The following is a 21,154-nucleotide window of genomic DNA, read 5'->3' as shown; positions in this document are numbered from 1 at the left end:
ATTACCTTTTCCTTTGTCTTTCTTAGAAGATCCTGGTTTATTCTTTTTATCTTTATCTTTCTTTCCATCCTGAAAGTTTATTATTTTCATATTTTGGTTAAAAAAAAGAAATTATCTAAGCGAACTTGTTGACTGAATAATACTGTTAATTTAAACAATGACAAAACCAAAAGCTAGTATTTACTATTTCTTTCAAAGTAATGTTGCCCAGCCACTGCATATAATTTACCAATTATGGTGTTACCAGTTGGTAAGTATGATTTTATTGAATTGATGATTGTTGGAAATTGATATCAGTCCATAAGCTTAAGTCCAAATCCTAACTAGTCACAAAATAAAATGGAGCAAACCTTTTTATCAGTTTCTGTCCCTTTTGGTACACCAGACAATTCTGCTGCCAGTTCAGCCCCATCTTTCTTAAACACTGTTTTAAATTCGTATTCCCCTTCTAAAAACTCTTCCATAGGGATATGGAAGTTAGCTAGTGTTGTATATGATGGTGGTCCTCGTTTTAACTCCATCTCTGGTTCTTTCTTCTTCTTTCCCCCCTTGCCCTTGTCATCTTTTCCCTGTAGATAAGAGTAAGTATATGTAATAGAAAGTTATGATATAATTGTTCAATGACATATGATTAACAAATTTTCTTTTTTCTATACCCGATAACGCACATGCGAAAAACAACACTGTGCCCAATACTAATGGAAACACGGATCATACCGATAACGGAGTTGATTCCGGAAAAAATAAATACTATGAAAAAGAGAAAAAGAAGCAAAATGTAATGTATGTGTATAATCACAATAATTTATCGAATATATTTTGTGAAATATTTTATGTTATGAATACTAATATTATGAATAAATAATACCTTGCCAAATAGTGATTCCCTTAACTATTAGGTAAGCTAACATGAGGGATACTAAGTTAAAGCTGTAAACTTAGTAAATTGTTACAGCAAATATGCAATAAAGATATTGTTAAGTTGAAAAAAAAAAAAAAAAAAAATTCTTTTCTTAATTGAAACAACCAAAAGAGAAAGTTTAAAAGGAAATTTTAACTTAAAATATCATAGAATGCAATTCATTTGTTACAATGATTTTAATTCGTGGTCAACATATATATTTTGAGGGAGCAAATTCTAACTTTCAATATAATTTTGAAACGTAGATTTACACAAGTCAAAATTTCATAAAAATACTCAGGAATCACCAATATTATGAAAGACAATTTGATAGTACTCCTACAAATTTGTATCCCTTTTTTTGCTTGTGACAAAGTTGAACTATACAAAATGCGTAGACACATGTCTTTTTTTGAAGACTGATAAATTTGACATTTTGATGTTGTTTGTTTTTTTCATGTCATTGGGTTGCTGTCCCATAAATATTCCCTTTTCTACCTATATGTATCAGAGTAACAAAAGAACTAGTAGCTTTCAGCATGATAAAAATAGTTCATAGCTGTATAAAAAGAGGAACTCTTTAATATTAATAAAAAAAACTGAATTAAAGGTCAAGAATCAAAAGTAAGCGTTTTTCAACTGAACTGCAATATTTTTCAAATTAAAAAAATTCATGCTTTATTTCTTTTTAAAAAGATTGTTTCTATTTTAAAGATATTCATGTCAGATAATTAAAAAAAAAAAAAGCAATTAAATACACATAAAAAACACTGCCAACATACAAATTTGCCAAAACACTGCCAACATATAGATTTGCTAAAACTTTGCTAACATACAGATTTGCTAAAACACTTCCAACATACATATTTGCCACTGAAAACACAGTCAACACACAGACTTGCTAAAACACTAATTGCCATGATTATTAATTTAAATCTTGCTGAATTTCTATAAATTTGGTATAATTATACACTCACTGCATGCTATCTTATACACTACACTTTCCTAAATTACTAAAATAATGGCTACATTACCTGTCTAACTATTTTTGTTTTCATGTATTAAAAAGCAATACTCATCAACAACAGTTTCTACTTCTCTTGGAAGAAGTAAAGTTTAATCAGATTATCAAGGCAGGATTTAAAAAAAAATAGCTTTTTAATTTGACTAAAAATTGTCGAACAACTTTATTCAAATATCCTTATCAGTTGATTGGTGATTATAACTTGGGTCTGCCTCACAAATTTTGATATCAACAGTTACCAGTCTTTAATTCAATTTATTAAAATAGACCTGAACCACATACAAGAAAACATGTTCAAGTATTAGGGTTTCTTATCATAGACATGGAACACTTGAAAAAACTTGTAAACAGACTACTTATTCCCGCAATATAAGAGTCGTATATAAATGCAGGGACCTGGTCTGCCTTATATTCTTACTTTTAAGTCTTTTTTCTCCTCTTTCTTTTCATCTTTCTTTTTATCTTTTTTCTGTCCTGACGGAGATGTCAGATCAGGTGTCTCATCAGCAGGTGTACACAGAACCTGTAACAGCAATGGGTTATAATGCACACTGCAAGCAAAACTTCAGCACTAACATATAGCATAAAAAATACAATGAGAGCTAGCAGTTTATAGACATGTACTATACAGATTAACACATAAATGCTTGATAGGCATATATATATAATTTCTCCTTTAGTCCAGTTCCTGCATTTAAAAAAAAATAAAAAAATTATTTTACTTTTTATTTTACTTTATTTTTTGTACCATTTTTTTTCCGTGCAGATGTATGGGGAAGATTTATATAGTAAGTTATCTAAAAAAAAAGTTATTTCCTGATTCAAAAGATGTTCAAAACAGTTATATCCATATGGAATCCAACAAACAAGACAAAAACTGCATTCTTTTATACAGACAAAAATTCTGTTTAACACAGCAAGTGAAATTAAAGGTGGCATGCAAAAAGCATTTTTCAGGATTCTGAAAGAAGTAATTCAAGAAAAAAAAATGTTGTAATGTGAAAAAGTCATATGAATATACAAAATAAGACAAACGTTTAAATAGATATTAAAAATATTATATCAATCTTATTTCTAGCAGCCAGCAAAATTTTGTTACTTTTTTATTAATATTTGCAGCCATTGACATTGTACAATACAAAAATGACCTTTTTATCTTTGGCTGATGCTGACTTAGATACAGCAGATCCAACAGCAGAATCAGGTGTGCAGTGAACCTAGTTTAGAAAGGCAGTGGAAACTATCATAACATGGAAATGTTCATATCAATTAAATGATTGTGGCTTTGAAAAATTGTGCATTGTGAAATATAAATTACATTGGTGTACCCACTGAAGGTGAAAGGTTCACATCAACGTATCAATCTGTGATTCCCCATCAGAACTTTACGGATCATAAAAATTACTAAAATGAACCATTCATACTTAAAAAAGTCAATTTGTGACAAGGATAGAAAGATAACAATAGTCAATGCCAAAAAATAATTAAACCCATATTTCTTTATATCCCAAATGAATCAAAATATTTTTGAATAAAATCATCATAGATATCAGGACAAAATTTTGTGTAAAGACACTTTATCATATAAACTGACTTTAACAAGAATTTTTCCTATTAGAACTTATAATGTTATTTGTGAGGATTTTGTTATTAGTAAAAATTTGGATTTTCTGAAATTTTCAAAAAGTATATAAAAAAAGGGAGATAAAACATTGATGTTAAAATTTAACAACATAAACACAATATTGCTTTCAATTTTCAGCACATGTTAACAAGTTTATATCAAATTGGAAGGTTGGAAAGGATTTTTTTGTGTGAAATTATTACCATTTGACATAAACACTGAAAGCAAAAAAATAGTTTATGTTTTTAGCTCTCTAAAAATAAACAATTCAAATAATATAATTACAGCAATTATTCATAACCTCCTTGTGATCAACTCTACCCCTAACAAGGGCCAGATTACTTGATAAGATAAAAATGCGTCACAAATCAATGATCCTGAAAGCCACTCCCTGGATGGGAGAGACAATCAACTGATAATTTTATATTATCATTATAATTAGTAAATTCTGAATAATAATGTGTTTTTTTTATTTACAAGGCTATGAGGACTATTTATATCCACCGGTTTACCGTAGAGCTGCAGAATTTTGTTGCTAAACAAAAATTAACATTGTTTAATTGTCTTATTTTCATCCCCCTTTTTCCAATTCCAATTTACACATTTCAAAAATATACTATGTACTTTAATGATTTTCAACTAGCTTTTGCACAAACTATCTAGCATTTTGCAGTGTCCTACTTTTTAACCTTTGAACTTTTTGATGATGCAGATGTCAATCTTTCATCAATACTTGGTGCGGGTGGTGTGTGAAGAGGGAGGTAAAGTATCTATTGATAGCAAAACAATATTATATTTCTCTTTAATTCTAACTTTAAAACATAAATATAGACTACTGTAAACTCAGAAATTATTGCTAGGTTTTTAGTAATATGAATAATTTAACTGGATTGATGAATACTGAAATAATAAGAACTTGCATTCTGATATTCTATATTTAATTAATTGCAATAATTAATTTCCATTATTGTTCTCTCTTCAAAAGCGCAATAATATATATATGCATGCATATTTTCTGATTTTACAATAAACCTAAACATTTAAAGTGTGTAATTTTTGTATTTTGTTTCATGTTTGTATGAGTGTTGTTCATCTGGTTGTCTTTATTTCTGTGTGCTGTGTGATAGTGTCTGATTTGCTGTCATTGCCAAAGCAACAGTACTAAAATTGAAATAACTTTCATTTCCTTGTGTAGAAAGATTGTAAAATTGAGACATCTTTTTTTATTTCTTCATCCCTAGTTTAATACATGAGGATTTTTGTTCATCATTAATTTCAATTTCTTTATAAAAACGTACCATTTCTTCCATGACCATGATATTCATTCCTTGTTTGAAAAAGTTTCTGAGTCCCAAAAGGTCATCCCTTATTACCACTTGGGACCAGTTTAATTGGATGTCTTCAGACCATGGTCCCATTCCTGAGTTCAATGGACTTTCCTTTATGACATCATCTGCTTCTTCTTTATATTGCTCCTTGTCAGGAGAACCACCTCCTTCACGCTGCCCAGGAACTGGAGTTGACTGGCATACAGATTGGTCTTGTTCTTCTAATTTTTCTAACTCAGCTATGAGAAAAGATGCAACAAAATTATGGTTTACAGACTGAAGTCAAAATTGATTGATAATTGCTTGCAGTGACAAGTATTTCATCCATGTTAAAAAAAAAAAAGACAGAGGGAAATAACACTGTTCCTAAGTCTGGTGTTCTATGAGAAAAGATGTAATAGAGACTTAAGTAAAAATTGATTGATTGTTGTTTGCTGAATGTCCAGTGACAAATATTTCATCCATGTTGGGGAAAAAAACACTAAAGTAAATACCACTTATCCTTAGAGTGTGGTATTAAAAATATTGTCAAGGATTTAAGACTAATAATATGCTCCCTTGATATTGTTAATCTATTGTTATTGAATTGTTGATAATCTGACAAAATTCAAGATCTAATAATGGAATTGCAAGGAAAGCTGAATACAAATAATTTTAATTAGAGTATATTTCTTTGAAAGCTGTCCTGTATTCAGAATTCCCAGAACTGCCTTAATAAATTTTACAAAACATTTTGCTTATGGACACATGAGTTTTTTTTTTTTAATTTTCATAATTAAACCATACTTTAACTTACTGTAAAAATAACTTAATTTTTGTATTGTTGAATTGCTGTCTCTTTAAAATATACCAACATCTCCTTTTATTCGTACCAGGGATGGGGTTGATTACTTTAAAATGTAATCAATTTACTTTAAAATGTAATCGATTAAATTACAATTACTTTGTTAATAAAATGTAATTGATTACATTACAATTACACCCTTTTTCATATGTAATTGATTACATTAGATTACTTTTCTTTAAAGTAATCATGATTACTTTAGATAACTTATGATTACATTGTATATTGCAATATCAAAGTTTTTTTATAACTTTTTATCCTCACAAAAAAGCTAACTTTGGTGATTTCTTTAAAAGCCTTAATTTATTCAAAAATTATTTTTAAAAAAGAATTAATAGACAAGTACAGTGTAACATGTGTAATTTGATAAAAATAGCTAAAGACAACTGTACAATCATGTCCTTTTTCTATGTAAAAGATACAACTTTATTTTTTTCTTCAAATTTTTAACCAATTGCCTTATTAACAAAAAGCTGAACAAATAAGGAAAAATTATTTAAGTATTGTTTGTAATATTATGCCATATGTTTACACTGTACATGTACTTGTTTATACTGATGATTGTCAATAAATGAAATCTGGTTTTAACTTCCATTTTGAATAAAGTGGGCTCATATATTTACGTCGACAATCAAAGTCAAATTGGAACTAAATGTTTTCTGCATTTCAATTTTAATGTAGTTATGTAAAGTATTGTGTAAACTTATATGAAATTGGAGTTAATATCAGAATTTTTAAATAAGGGAAAAAAATGCTTTCAAGGCATATTCTTGTATCATAAGAGCTCAATCTCACAATGAAATATTGGAAAGGCAATCTCCTTAAATAGTAAACTGTTAACAAAATAAAACACTTGGTTATTTTTTATATAGATAATGCAATTTATCACATGAAACAAGGTCCCATCATTGTGAATACTAGTTTCATGATTTTTTATTCAAGCTTTGCATTTTCTTATTTTCATCTCGTCTATCAAAAACTATTTTTATATATATATACAAGATTTGTAATCAGCAAGTAATCATATGAATGTAATCTTAAAGTAATCTAAAAGTAATCATGATTACACCTGTTTTTTGCAATGTAATCGATTACATTATGATTACTTGTAATCAGAAATGGCATGATACTGATTACATATGATTACACTGCAAAATGTAATCGATTACAGCTGATTATGATTACTGATTATGATTACCCCATGCCTGATTCATACGGAAGTAATTTTCATTTGTGTGTGAGAACAGTTTTTCTGTGCATTCATTAGTATTATAAGGTCAAACATTAAGAGTTGACTGTATTAGGGATGCTTAACTAAAAAGTCTAAACAACCAATAAATAAAGATTGGCAAACATGTTTATAAGCAAACAATCAGCATTCCTATGGGCACAAACAGTGCTCTTATTCTTGCTGTCTTGTTACTTTATTCAATTGAGGCAGACTTTGTATAAACAATAAAAACAAGAATGTGCCCATAATACTCAGATGCCCCATCCGCACTATCATTTTCTATGTTCAATGCACCATGAAAAACTCTAATTTGGCTTTAAAATCAGAAACATCATATCATAGGAAATATGTGTACTAAGTTTCAATTTGTTCAGACTTCAACTTAATCAAAAACTACCTTAACCAAAAAACATTAATCTGAAGCAGGACAGATTACGAACCGACAGACAAACAGATGCACAGACCAGAATACATAATGCCCTTCTTCTATCGTAGGTGGATATAAGCATGTCATTTCAACAAAAAGTCATCACGCCAAATATTTGTAAGGTTATAATTACTTGTAGGTTCCCTGGCTATAACAACCTCAGGTTCTGCGGTAAAATTGACATTTTTAGCAGTCTCCATAAAACTCATGTCAGTTCCTTCATCCTCTTCTTGAATGGCGGGACTTGTCTGAAATTCAATTTAAAATGTTAAAATAAAACAAATTATAGCGTTTTTCTAAACAACTTTTAGTGAAGGTCTATATTGCCAATATTGTATTTGTCTACTCTAATTATTCATTCTCACAAATTGAATTTGTTATTTCTCAAAAATTGAATTTGTTATTTTTCTTTATGAATTTTTCCAAATTTTTAACAAATATTTTGGAAATCTCAGAATAAGAAAATTTCATACAATAATATGAAAATGCATATAATAAAATAATTGTAAATATCCTTCAAAACACGATTCCAAAAGAGTCCTCATTTGAATAGTACACATGTGTAAATAAATTAAAATATAAATGTATATGTAACATTTAACTCTCAATTGCTCACTACAGGAAACATCAACATTAATTTTACTTTACAGTACAGCCATGATTTTAATTTTTGTCATATGAAAAAAATAAACATATGTTGTGCACAGTTGATTTTCAAAACTGCTTAAAACCCTGATAAAACACTGCTTAAAACCCTGTTAAAACACTGCTTAACTGTGATAAATCACTTCTTAAAACCCAGATAAAATGTACAATGAGTGTCATTAAACATGCAAATAGTGATAGATAAAAATTTACCATAAATGCTGATAGCATTTTTTTATAACGTATAGTAAAAACAGCCAACATTAAAATGCATTTATATCTGTCTTTTTATTTTAAGTGTGTACCATACCATTTAGGCTATATACGCATATTTAATAAAGTTATCTAAAAATATTTGACATATAATTTCTTCAATGTGATGACCGTCATTAAAAATTTTAGACATAGAAAAAAAACAAGAAATCTTTTAAAACTGCTTTCTATAAATACATTATCAAATGAATTTATTTTTAAAAAGCCAGAAAAATCCTTAAGATTTTTTTTTTCAAAAGCTACAATCTCATTTCATCAATTAGCCAAAGAAACTATGTGAAATGTAGTTACAATATATTATGCAGATAATGTTGACTGTTAAGTATTATGTAACTGTGCCATTTTTCTCAAGTACAAATAATGTGCAAAGTTAATAAAAACTAGTGACTTTAATATTAATAATAATTTATGCTAAGGATAAAACCATTCCAAGATTCCCACTACCATATCTTCTACTCATAATTCTATCCAAAATTACTCCCAGACAAAAATTGATTTGTGAAATTTTTCTAACATATCCATAATTTTTACTTCATGCCATCACCCAGTTCCCTCTTTTACCCCAAGTTCCCACCTCCTGACTTCTGCTTCCCTGCCTGACTCCTTTTTCCTGCCTCTTATTCTCAGGTTCCCTTATCACTGCCCAACCCCTCAAGAATATATGTACACCAGACCCTTGTTTAGCTTTAATTATCTTTTTGCTTGTCCAGAGAACACTTGAAGTACTCATGTACACATCATAATGAACATGTGTACTATTTTTCAAAATTGGAACGACAACCGTAACCAAAGGATTTACCTATAGAATGTACTGATTTCAAATTACCATGTTCAGTGAACTGTTAAATCAGAGGTTAAACCAACAAGCTAGCATATAGAATTAAAAGATACCATCTAAATATACACTCAATGAAACAAGTTTCAAGTGTGACTGTAACAACTGTATGGTAAACTATTTTAGTCAAAACTTAAACCTGTGCAGGGACGATTTTCAAACAAATGGACGCAGATAACAAAACAAAATGCCCATCTACTACCATAGGTTGAGCATAAATTAAATTTTTACTTTCTACCATTAGCTTGCATGCATGAATAAAATTGATATAAATATGTACTTCTCAACACCATGCTAACTTAAAATTCACCTTCTTTCCATTTTTTGTTTTAGACTTAGATTTCAATATTGTACCATTCTGGACAAAGAAATAAAACATAAACTATTCTGAATTTATATTTCTTACACAAGTTTTATCAACGATACTAATTCTTTGTATGCGGTTTGATACAAGATGCCAAGTTTTCTTTTCTTTTGGTAAGTTTGTAGGCAAAGGATTTATTGTTAATTTTAAGCTTTATGGTCTTGTATTTTTTGTAACGTTTTGGCTGTCTATATATATGTATATTGTTTTTTGATTGTTTATATTTAGTTTTTTTTCTTTAATGTGTATGGAGCTTTTGACTGTTTACATGTATGTATCTTTTTGACTGTTTATTTTGCTGTTGTTTTTTTTTTACTTTTTATATGTATGTAGCTTTTGACTGATTTTATGTATGTTGCTTTGTGACTGTTTATAGTATGGAGCTTTGTGACTGTTTATAGTATGGAGCCTTTTGACTGTTTATTTGTTTGTAGTTTTTTGGCTGTTTTGTAGATTGTTATTAACTTGAATTCAAAATTCATAAAAAAGAATATTCAAAATATAAAATGGCAAAAAAATTAATCATGAAAATATCTGCCATTCTTTGGATTCATTTATTATTGTGGGTACCAGTTTTTGTGGCATAGATTTAATAAACATCTTATTTTCTTGAATATTTGATTTACAGGTTTTTGTAAAAATTTGCATATATGACTATAAAGAGAATGTTCTTCCTTGTTTATATTCACAAATAACCACAAAATCCACAAAAGTTGGTATTCCTCAATAAAAATGAATGCACTGTAAAGGGAAACAACTGTTATAAAACATCAAATATTTGATATAATTATGCTTTGATAACTTACAGGCATTCCAGAATAAGTAGACTGGTCCCCACTTGGCATGGGAGACTCTCCACCTAAACCTGGCATTTCTAAATCATCATGGGGTATGTGCATCACTTCAGGTTTACTGACAGTTTCAGCCAAGAACATAAACTGTACAAGATATTTTCTTTCTACGATTGGATATTCTGGTTGATCATCAGGATTCTAAAATAAAAGAAGTTAATCATGGTAAAAGATAGTTGTTTGAAAAAAAGAGAGAAACCACAGATACCAGAGGGACATTAAAACTCATTAGTTGAAAATAAACTGACAACCCTATGCCTTAGTAAAACAAAATAACAACATACAAACAATAGAACACAAAACACAACATAGAAAACTAAAGACTGATTACAAAAATGTGTTTTTTTCATGTAAAGTACCCAATAGAGCTAATTGTATGACTTGAGAGTATGCCCCCTTAAAAATTGTTTTGGCATTGAATTTAAACATGAGAGCATTTTTGGTTTTGTTTTTTAAGTTGGGTAAGTAAGTACCTAAATCACAGACCTTTCGGCCATCTGATAATAATAGGTGGTCACACCACCTTTAAAAGAAAAATTGCAATTTATACTTGGCAAAAAGACTATACAGATATGTCATGATAATTCAAAAGTTAAAGATCTCTGATTGACAATATAGTAAGAATTTAGTGGTAAATTACCATTGGTATATCACTTTGGCTGAATATAAAAATTGTTGTAAAATCAGAAATATTTAATATTGAAACTATAATTGAAGAAAAGACCAAAAACTTGGTAAATTTGGATAGTTGGATAGAAAGTAAATATATCAAATCGATATATTCAATATTACACAAGCCATTATCAAGTTGGAATGCGATAGGTAAATTTTGGTTAAAAAAATATGATAAAAAATTTGCAGATAAACTTTTTCTGTGTAGATGTTCAGACCTTTCAGGTCTTGAGATAAAAAAACTACCACATTATTACAAAAACGCTTTACAATCGTGGTCAAAATTGACAAGGATCACACAGGGTATAATAACTAATAAAATGGAAGTAAAAAAACAGCCTTTATTTTGAAACTCAAATATTTTATTTCAAAGAAAATCTATATTTTATTCTTCTTTTTCAAAAAGTCTAATAAAAACCATTGGTGATATATGGGATGATAATACCAATGAGTTTAAATCGTGCAATGAAATATATCAACAACTTATAGATAGACGCAATTGTATTTCGGAATATTCACGAATTAAAAGTGCCGTACCGCAAACTTTTATACAGGTTTTAAGAAATAACGATGTACAACGCACTTTAAAAAACTACAAAATCAAATTTTCTGAAAACTTTGAATTTATAAATCCAGATAACAAAATCATTAAAATCAAAGATTTGACATTAAAATATCTTCAGTTAAACTTAAACATAACTGAGACCCCTAAATGTCAAACAAAATGGGAAAATTTGTATAGCGAGTACATAAATTGGGAAAAAATTTGGCTAAATCTCAGTAAACTGGATATTAATAGAAAAGTTAAAGAGTTTCAATGGAAATGTATACACAGGATTATATATACAGAAAACAGACTGCAAAAAATGCGTATGTCAAATGGAAAATGTCACTTATGTGATGAAAACAATAACATTGAAACTCTTGAGCATTTATTTTACCAATGTAACAATGTTAAACCATTGATAGAAACAGTTATCAGAAATTTACAACTGTGTAACTTAATAAATAACGATGCACTCGTTGAAAAAGATATTCTATTAGGAATCTGTTTAGATAATTCGAATAATATAATTGTTAACGCAATAATACTTTATTTTAAATGGGCTATTTGGAAAATACGTAATAAATGCAAATTCGAAAAAAATAAACTGAGTATGCAGTCTATACAGGCTTTGTTAAAATTGCATATGAAAAACGAATTAAAATTACTTTTACTACGGTCAGATATAAAATATATATGTAGATTAAAAATTGAACTCTTTATCGGAAATATGTAGGTAAATATTTTTAGTTCAACTGCTCTAAACTAAAGGTGTGTTTGATTCCATATGTAATAATAATACTATATCTTAGGAAGAACGTAGGGAACACTATGTTTGTTTGGTATTGGGTTTTTTTACAGAAAGAAAGATTTGTACTGTAATTGATATTTGAATCTATGTCTGTCCATATTAATATGTTTATTTGTAAATTACACATATCACGTTTCTTATACATCAGTACTCACCACATGTGCTTTATACTTTTATAATCCATACGTCAGTCACAGAATCATTTCAACTTTTGTTCATTCACATTAATTCAATAATTTCTAATTCTAACTATAACTATTATTATTTTTTCAATCAAAAATATAGTTTTCAAGTTTAAATCAACACATGTATAATGTAAGTCAGTAAACCGGATATACGTTAATTATTATGAATTACAGTGCCAGTGATGCGTAGCAGGTAAAATCAATTGTATTGGTTATTTTTAAATGTATACTTATGTAAACTATGGGAAGTTTAAACTCATTTGATATTTTCCCTGGTCAAGTGAGGCTGTTAAAAAGCAGGGGTCCCTAAGTATGCGACCTGGGCTACTTAGGTATTTATATAGCAGGAAATAATTGAATAAAAATATTTGTTATCGTTAAAAAAAAAAATAAAAAAAAAAAAAAAAATATTGAAACTATAATTGAAGAAAAGACCAAAAACTTGTTTTTTCATTTTTTCCATTTCAATAAAAATACTGTAAATGTAATAATGCTATCAAAATATTAAATTAGACTTTAAATTTTTGCCATAACATTTCGCATTTTGTACAATATTAAAAATATCACAAATCATTCTGAATAATTATACAGTATTTCATTCAATGTTAGTCTAACCTTTATTTCATCTGGCATAGGAACACCTTTGATATATCCTACTTCTAATGTGACTTTGGCTTCATCAAGTATATATTCTACAAAAGAAAAAAATATCAGTAAGAAAGAGAATTCTTATATACAAAATCAAAATACAGGGAGATAACTCAGTTTTTACATATTTTTTTATATTTATTTACAAAGAATAGAAATAAAATTGTAACTGTGCACTGCAGATCAATTGAATCACTTAAACATGAAAAACACTGAACAGGCTATTATTTGAATTTATGGAATTTGCATAATTTCTTGTGTTTAAAATTTTTAATAAATTCCATGTTTATTTGGTATTATGATCTTTTGAGCGGTTAATAACATTTTCCATACAATGTATTTTGGTTAGATAGTGTTGTGCGCGACACAGTACATTCTATTGAAAATATACTATTTTCCTTGTAATAGAAAGTGTTGTGCGCAGCAAGAATAAACATGGAATTTATTAAAATTTTCAATAACAAGAAATCAAGCAAATTCCATAATTAAAAATAATTCCAAGTTCAAATAATAGCCTGTTACTGATAGATTTTATAAATGCAGGATCTGTTTTGCATGATATCGACAAAATTGACAGAAAGTTTTGAATACATAGTTTTTAAGTAATTATAACACTACTTATTTCATAACTTTTAACATTAAATGAAAATCAATCTAATCTTTTTATTCTATTTATTCTAAATACTGTAGAAGCACTAATTTTTGTGGGGTTCAAATTTCGTGGTTTTGTCTCTATATTAGATTTCATGGCAACTTAATTTTGTGGTTTCCAATAAATGGAAACAATATTGTATAAAGATTTAATTTTCGTGGCAGTTTTAATTTCGTGGATATATTCTTTCCACGAAATAAACGAAATAAAATCCTCAACGAAAATTTCTGCTTTTACAGTATTTATATGTTTGAACATTTTCCTTGTAATTATTCTGCTCATTCTAGGTGGAGTGATTGGTTTTTTTTCTTAAGTTGGGTAAGTAGGTACCTAAATCAAAGACCTTTTTGGCCATCTGATAATAATAACGATTGAAATGTTATATTTTATTCTATATCTTTAAAATAGTTATGCATTCAATTGTGTTAAGGTTATAATTTAATGATTTGTAAGAATACATATTGGCTGTACAATGACCTATAGTTGTTAAATTTTTGTATCATTTGGTCTCTCTTTATCAGAAGATTTGTTTGTCTCATTGTCAATCACACCACATCTTCTTTTTTTAGAGAGACTTAGATCTAAAGAATTGTCTCATTGGCACTCATACCACATCTTCTTATTTATATTAGAAACTGAATTATTGTGTCCCTGCACATGTAATTCACAAAATCACCTCTTCGTCTTGCCAGTCCTTTGTAGTGATGCTTTTCATCTGCAGAAATCATTATATCATCTAAAATATTCAGCTTTCTTAAACTATCTATTGTATATCCTCGATAACCAGCTATCAACTGAAATAAAAAGAAAATAAAAAGTTCATATATACCATACATTTGTAACTGAAGTAAAACTATTTTCCAAATGATCCCATATTATATTATATGTTATATGTGTATAGCTGCAGAAAATTAATACATCTCAGAAAATGCAATTAAGATCAGGGATGGGGTCGATTACTTTAAAATGTAATTGATTAAATTACAATTACTTTGCATATTAAAAATGTAATCGATTACATTACAATTACACCTTATTTCAAATGTAATTGATTACATTAGATTACTTTTCTTTAAAGTAATCATGATTACTTGTGATTACTTATGATTACATTGTATATTGCAATATTAAAGAATTTCTAAAAACTTTTTATCCTCACGAAGAAGCTAATTTTGGTGATTTTTTTGAAGTCATAATTTATTAATCTTATTTAAAAGAATTTAGACAAGTACAGTGTAACATGTGTAATTTGATAACATAGCTATAGACAAGTGTCCTTTCTCTATGTAAAAGATATAACTTTGTTGTTTCTACAAATTTTAATCAACTACCCAATTCACAAAAAACCTTGACAAATAATGAATAAACAGCTGCGCCATGAGCGCATGATACGCCCGTCGTCTTGTGTGAAACTTTTATGCAATAATCATAAATAGTTTCTGAGAAAGTTTTAAGCAATAATCATATATATTGTTTTTGAGATACAGAGGGACATATGAACCCCCCCCCCCTCTTTTTTTTCTTCAAAAAAACTAAATATCACTAAAATAAAAATTTGAATCAAACCAAAAAGTATATAGATCTTAAGATTAATATAACAAAGGAGTGTGTAAAGTTTTAAGCAATAATCATAAATCATTTTTGAGATACGGCACGACATGTAAAAAACCCCTCCCCCTTTTTTACAAAATACTCAATAACTCAAAAAAGAAATTTTGAATCATCACCAAAAAGTATACAGATCTTAAGATTAATATAACTAAGAATTGTGTAGAGTTTTAAGCAATAATCATAAATCGTTTTTGATATAAGGTGCGACATGTGAAAAAAACACCCCCCTGTTTTAGTTACAAAGTGCCGTAACTCAAAATGTTTTAATCTTATTTTCACCAAAAAGTATACAGATCATTTGACCATCATAAGAAACAACTATAATAAGTTTCATGATATTTGGATAAGTCGTTCTCAAGTTATGGTGCGAAATGTTTACGCCGGACGGACGGACACCGGACATTTGTATAACATAATACGTCCCGTCAAAAATTTTGACGGGCGTATAAAAATCAATTAAGTAAAGTTTTATTGTCTGTGAGGACATAATTGACACATCCATAAATGGTTTACAGGTGTTTTCACTACTTCCATTTATTTTAACAAACAATAGGTGAGCTTGGGTATTAAAATTTTATTGTCTGAATTGCAATATCAATAAAGTTATAAGTAGTTAATTGAAAATTTTGAATACATATATATCATAATATTTATGGAAAACAAAATTTATTAAAATTGTCAAAAAATGAAATATGATTTAAAATTCCATTTTCAATTAAAAGGGCTCGTGCATTTATGTATGTCGACCCTCAAAGTCAAATTGGAACTAAATGTTTTCTGCTTTTGAATTTTATTGTAGTTTTATAAAAATATTGGGCATACTTATATAAATATGAAATTGGAGTTAATATCAGAAGTGTCCAATCAATGAACAAAAATCCTTCAAGACATACTCTTATATCATAAGAGCTCAATCTCACAAATACTGGAAAGCAAATTCCTTTAGTAAACTGTTAACAAAATAAAACACTTGGTTATACAAAACTTGTTATATAGATGATACTATTTATCACATTAAACAAAGTCCCATCATAGTGAATACTAGTTTCATGATTTTTTTATTCATGATTTACATTTTCATATTGTCTATCAAATACTATTTTCCTATATAGATATAGGAAGATGTGGCGTGAGTGCCAAATGAGACAACTCTCCATCCAAATAACAGTTTATAAAAGTAAACCATTATATACCAGTATACAAGATTTGTAATCAGCAAGTAATCATATGAATGTAATCTTAAAGTCATCTAAAAGTAATCATAATTACACCTGTTTTTGGCAATGTAATCGATTACATTACGATTACTTGTAATCAGAAATGGCATGACTACTGATTACAAAGGATTACATTGCAAAATGTAATCAATTACAGCTGATTATGATTACTGATTACCCCATGCCTGATTAAGATTATGTTGGAAAGGTTTTTAAACTGATGCACAAATGTGAAGTCAATTTTAGGGGGAGGATTACAGTTTAAGGAAGACAAAATCCTTAAAATGAGCACTGTGTTCTTATATAATCAGTATAAGACAATACCCACCAAAGACCAAATGATATTATTTCTCCTGTTTTCTTATATATGTTCTTGTGATCCAGAATTCAAATATTTTGTATTATTTGGTAGCTAAGAATGTATTTATAAAAGTGATTGTAACCAAAGCTCCTCAAGCATTTTTTGTAAACCAGATCTACAATAATCTGTGTAATTTGATAGCTTAGAATGTATTTGTAAAATGGGTTGATACAAACTTTACAGTGAATTTAAAGAGTTATGTCCCTTTATAAACTCTATTTCTCCTCAATTTCATAAAAGACAAGTCATAATCATTTAAAAGAAATATTTGGAACCCTTAAAATTCCAATTGTACTTATAATACATTGAAACTTGGAAAAATAATCTATACTTACTGCTAATGGATTGCCTTGCAATATCAAATTCCGTAACTTTGGTAATGTCCCAAGCTTTCTTACAACATCTAGCAAATCACTTAAATTATTATGACTGAGATCCAAAGACAACAGATTTGGCCTGAAATATAGAGATTTATTAAAGATTAGTTTTCTGCTTAACAACTATTTCTTTTCTGTTTATTTTAAACTGCCATCATGTTTCAGAAATTCTAGTGCTAAATTATAGTGTAATCCTTTACAGTATGCTTATATGTTCATAGAAAATTTAAAAAAAAACAATGGGTGTATTTTTTTTGTGTTTTTGTCTGCACATGTACTGATTTTAAGTCATGGATGTATATCCCATATCTTTTGTCTATCTACTTTATTCTAAAATAGATCAATATTAAGTTTTCTTATTTTGGTAACAAATAAATGAAAACTGTTTTGGTTACCATGACAATACTTGTAATAAAGGAATTAGAAATATGGATATTTTGGACTGACGTATCAAATGTAAAGACACTTATATTATTAGATGGACTACATAAGCCAAAAATGAACAACAAACTTCTAATCAGTTGAATAATAAATTTGTTCCATATGATAAAAGATTTGAAGCATAACAAACCTTCTATGCCCATCGGGCCATTAGTTTCTCGTTGGAATTGTTTTACATTTTTCACTTTGGTGCCTTTTATAGTTGTCTACATGTTATGGGTTTTAATCATTGTTGCAGGCTGACCTATGGTTGTTAATTTCTGTGTGTTTTGGTCTCTTGTGAAGAAATGTCTCATTGACAATCGTACCACATCTTCTTATTTTTATTTGATGTATATATGAGTATTGCTGATGCACTATAACATATAAAAGATGGTAAACTTCTTTTGGTGGTAAACATGGTAAATACAAAAGAGAAATGATTTTTCAAAAGTACTTTTATTAATAAAAGATATTTTTTCTAACTACAAAATATGTGTATTTGTAAATACAGACCTGGTAAGCATAAGACAGGATAACTTACCAATAATCACCGGTCAGATAATCTCCCATAAAGGATATTTTGTTCATTCCAAGTCCCAGATGAATTAGTAATGGTGGTCTGACACACAGGGCTGACAAGTCGCTGATCTGATTTGCACATAATTCTAGCACCTAAGAGAAATGAAAAAATAAAAATAAAGCAATAATTAGGGTGTCAAGTTAAGGCTAAAAATAGTATTAAGTTTTACATTAAAACAAATCCTATCTAATGATTGACAATGTTTATAAAATCACAATTTAATATTTCTAAATTTCACCTTAGGTTTAGAGATTCTTTTAAAAAAAACTGATTGCATTGCTACTTTTTAACAGAAGTAAACCATAAACAGATCGGCTGATATTTGCAGTGCATTATTACAGTTACCCTTTTTAAGATGACAAATAGTAAACAATGCAAGGTGATTTCCATGGGAGATAACTCAATGTTTTCCCTTTATATTATATAAGAATCAAGACCATATTTAATAAGACCAAATTGTTCTCTCAAAGCATAATTTTGAAAAAAAAACTAAAATCTTTGAAAAATTGGGGGTATGAACTAAAATTCTAATAATGTCTGAGATACAACTTAAAAAATGTATTGCACATTTACATATATTTCAGATTAATAATATAATCATTATTTTAATGTTGTTTTTTTAAACATGTTCTGCCAACTAAACTATTCAAGATTTCAGCTAATACCGGTAGTTAGATCTTCATTTCAAAACAGCTAACCTGCTTTAACCTAAAAAAAGACTTGCACCGTTTTGGTGGTTATAAGACAAGTAATTTTACAGTACAAAGCATGGTAAATATTCATAATACATAAAACATGTTCTCATCCAGAATGTTAAGCAGCCATCCATCAATGCCATCATCGACTCATTTTAGATGAGACTTTTAAGTGTTTTAAATTGTGATGAGTTTGCATACTTACCCTTAAAGAAAGAGGAAGATTTTTGGTATTTACTGTTACAAGCTTGTTGGCACTTAAGGTCAGTTCTTCTAAATTTCTAAACTTTAATAGTGCTTTGTCTACTTCTGCTACCTAGAAAATAGATAAACAAAAAAGCAGTTTTTAATTAGCGACACAAAACTGCTACCCTATCAACCTCATGAGAGTATCAGAAAATAGAAATTTAATCCAGTTCCTCAAACTGCTGGTTTAATAGTTGTGTGGCACTTGATATTCTAACTTTTTTATTTTTATGTTTCATTTTAATAGTTAAATAAAAAAATCTATAAAAGAATGAAATATATTTTGAGTATTCTAACTTGTGTGAAGTTTCATGAATAATCTACAAGCATTTACATGTATACATGTAGAATTTATGATTACAACTAAATCCAGTTACATTACAATTTAACAGGGAAAAACAGTTAAAAAATTAATAATTTAATTGAATGCATTATAGAACACTTGGTTTTTTAAACTTACTTGTTTATCTACAATTCTTAAAGTCTTAAAATGACTAAGTATAAAATTATCATCTATAAGCCATGGTGACTTGACAGCGATTTCTCTCAATTGTTTTGCTTCCTCACTCCAGCTGTAGTCCAAATTCCATGGGGATAATTTTGATCCAACATATTCTTGTAAAGTTTCAGTCTTTTCATGTTCAGCTCCAAAATCTATAATATAAAATAAAATAAAATATGTTTAATATGCACACAAATCCTATGTATTACTATTGATTTTAATTTAATAATGTCGACACACATAGAATGTAAAACTTGTCAACATTGAAATTATAAATGTAACAATATGCATGTCCACATAAGTGTAAAACAGGATCAAACTCTGAGAATACATGTTAGTTTCCAGATACATGTATCAATAATATGCCAAAAAAAACAAAACAAGAATCCTGATAAAACAGAAATGTTAATTTTGTAATAGTTGGAGCGGGAAATAGGCATTTTAATTGTTTTTTATTTTGCCTCAGAGGCTGAGTTATCAATATAAGATCATGTATATACCTTTTAGTGTTATGGAATATTTGCTTTCAACATCATCTTTTGTTTTTAGTTTTTTAAGATTCTTTGTCTTTGTTTCTCTCTGAAAAAGAACACAAATAGCATTAATATTAGAACATCAATATTAAACATCATGATATATTTGTAAAATTCAAAGGAAAAGTTATGGCGGATGAATAAAATATATGGGTTTAAAAATAACAACAATATTGAAAAGTGTTGTGTAAATAAATACTTTGTTACATACTCACTGTTTAATATTGTTTTCCTTGCGACTTGTCATTGAACATGTTGAATTTAGCCAGTTTGGAATACATGTACACATATTTTGACCTAGGGGTAAACATTTTCAAAGTTGATGTTTTCTCTATGACTTTTATCCTTTTATTACTTGAAAATCAGAGGAATATTTTTTTCACTGTCAAATTCAGAAGTCATGATCTGCGTTGACTCTGTAGCATCAACAACAAGAAGTTTTGTGCAATAATGTCTTGTAAGTTAAATGCTGAAGAAAGATTTGTAGGCAAACATTTCCAATGTAAAAGGTTTCAATGACTTTAAATTGCAAACTTTATTGTAAAAATACTATGAAATCTTTTGATGTATAAAACAGATGTATCAATTTGAATGTTAACTATAAAATGAATTTTGAGTTAAGATATGAAATTTCTTTAGATCATCAAGTAGCAGTTAATAATCATGTAAAGTGTTTCAATATTATCAATAATTGCTGACTCTTGCTATTTTGCATGAAGTTATGTTCTGTTTTAAATGTGTCTTATTTTG

The 21,154-nt window shown here is 28.3% G+C and overlaps 1 protein-coding gene across 11 annotated transcripts in view; it reads right to left on the bottom strand.

The window, feature by feature from the left end:
* Window positions 1-21,154, bottom strand: part of LOC143076819 (leucine-rich repeat-containing protein 43-like) — a 42,304-nt gene that overhangs the window by 10,701 nt on the left and 10,449 nt on the right. For 8 of the 11 annotated variants that reach the window (XM_076252705.1, XM_076252704.1, XM_076252703.1 and 5 more), the window contains exons 3-17: window positions 20,372-20,450; window positions 19,830-20,023; window positions 19,329-19,439; window positions 18,390-18,520; window positions 17,384-17,504; window positions 14,536-14,653; window positions 13,175-13,251; window positions 10,303-10,488; window positions 9,443-9,490; window positions 7,513-7,627; window positions 4,848-5,116; window positions 3,753-3,767; window positions 2,344-2,448; window positions 351-569; window positions 6-69 (exon numbers count right to left, since the gene is read on the bottom strand). In XM_076252705.1, coding sequence (XP_076108820.1) covers window positions 6-69; window positions 351-569; window positions 2,344-2,448; window positions 3,753-3,767; window positions 4,848-5,116; window positions 7,513-7,627; window positions 9,443-9,490; window positions 10,303-10,488; window positions 13,175-13,251; window positions 14,536-14,653; window positions 17,384-17,504; window positions 18,390-18,520; window positions 19,329-19,439; window positions 19,830-20,023; window positions 20,372-20,450 — 1,852 coding nt within the window. The remainder of the gene's footprint in view (window positions 1-5; window positions 70-350; window positions 570-2,343; window positions 2,449-3,752; window positions 3,768-4,847; window positions 5,117-7,512; window positions 7,628-9,442; window positions 9,491-10,302; window positions 10,489-13,174; window positions 13,252-14,535; window positions 14,654-17,383; window positions 17,505-18,389; window positions 18,521-19,328; window positions 19,440-19,829; window positions 20,024-20,371; window positions 20,451-21,154) is intronic. The other 3 variants (XM_076252698.1, XM_076252700.1, XM_076252701.1) reach the window with 3 other exon arrangements.

Source organism: Mytilus galloprovincialis, chromosome 5 (genome assembly GCF_965363235.1).
Source record: "Mytilus galloprovincialis chromosome 5, xbMytGall1.hap1.1, whole genome shotgun sequence".
Classification (NCBI taxonomy): domain Eukaryota; kingdom Metazoa; phylum Mollusca; class Bivalvia; order Mytilida; family Mytilidae; genus Mytilus; species Mytilus galloprovincialis.
The sequence above is the reverse complement of the archived record's forward strand: the minus strand, read 5'-3'. Positions and strand labels throughout refer to the sequence as shown.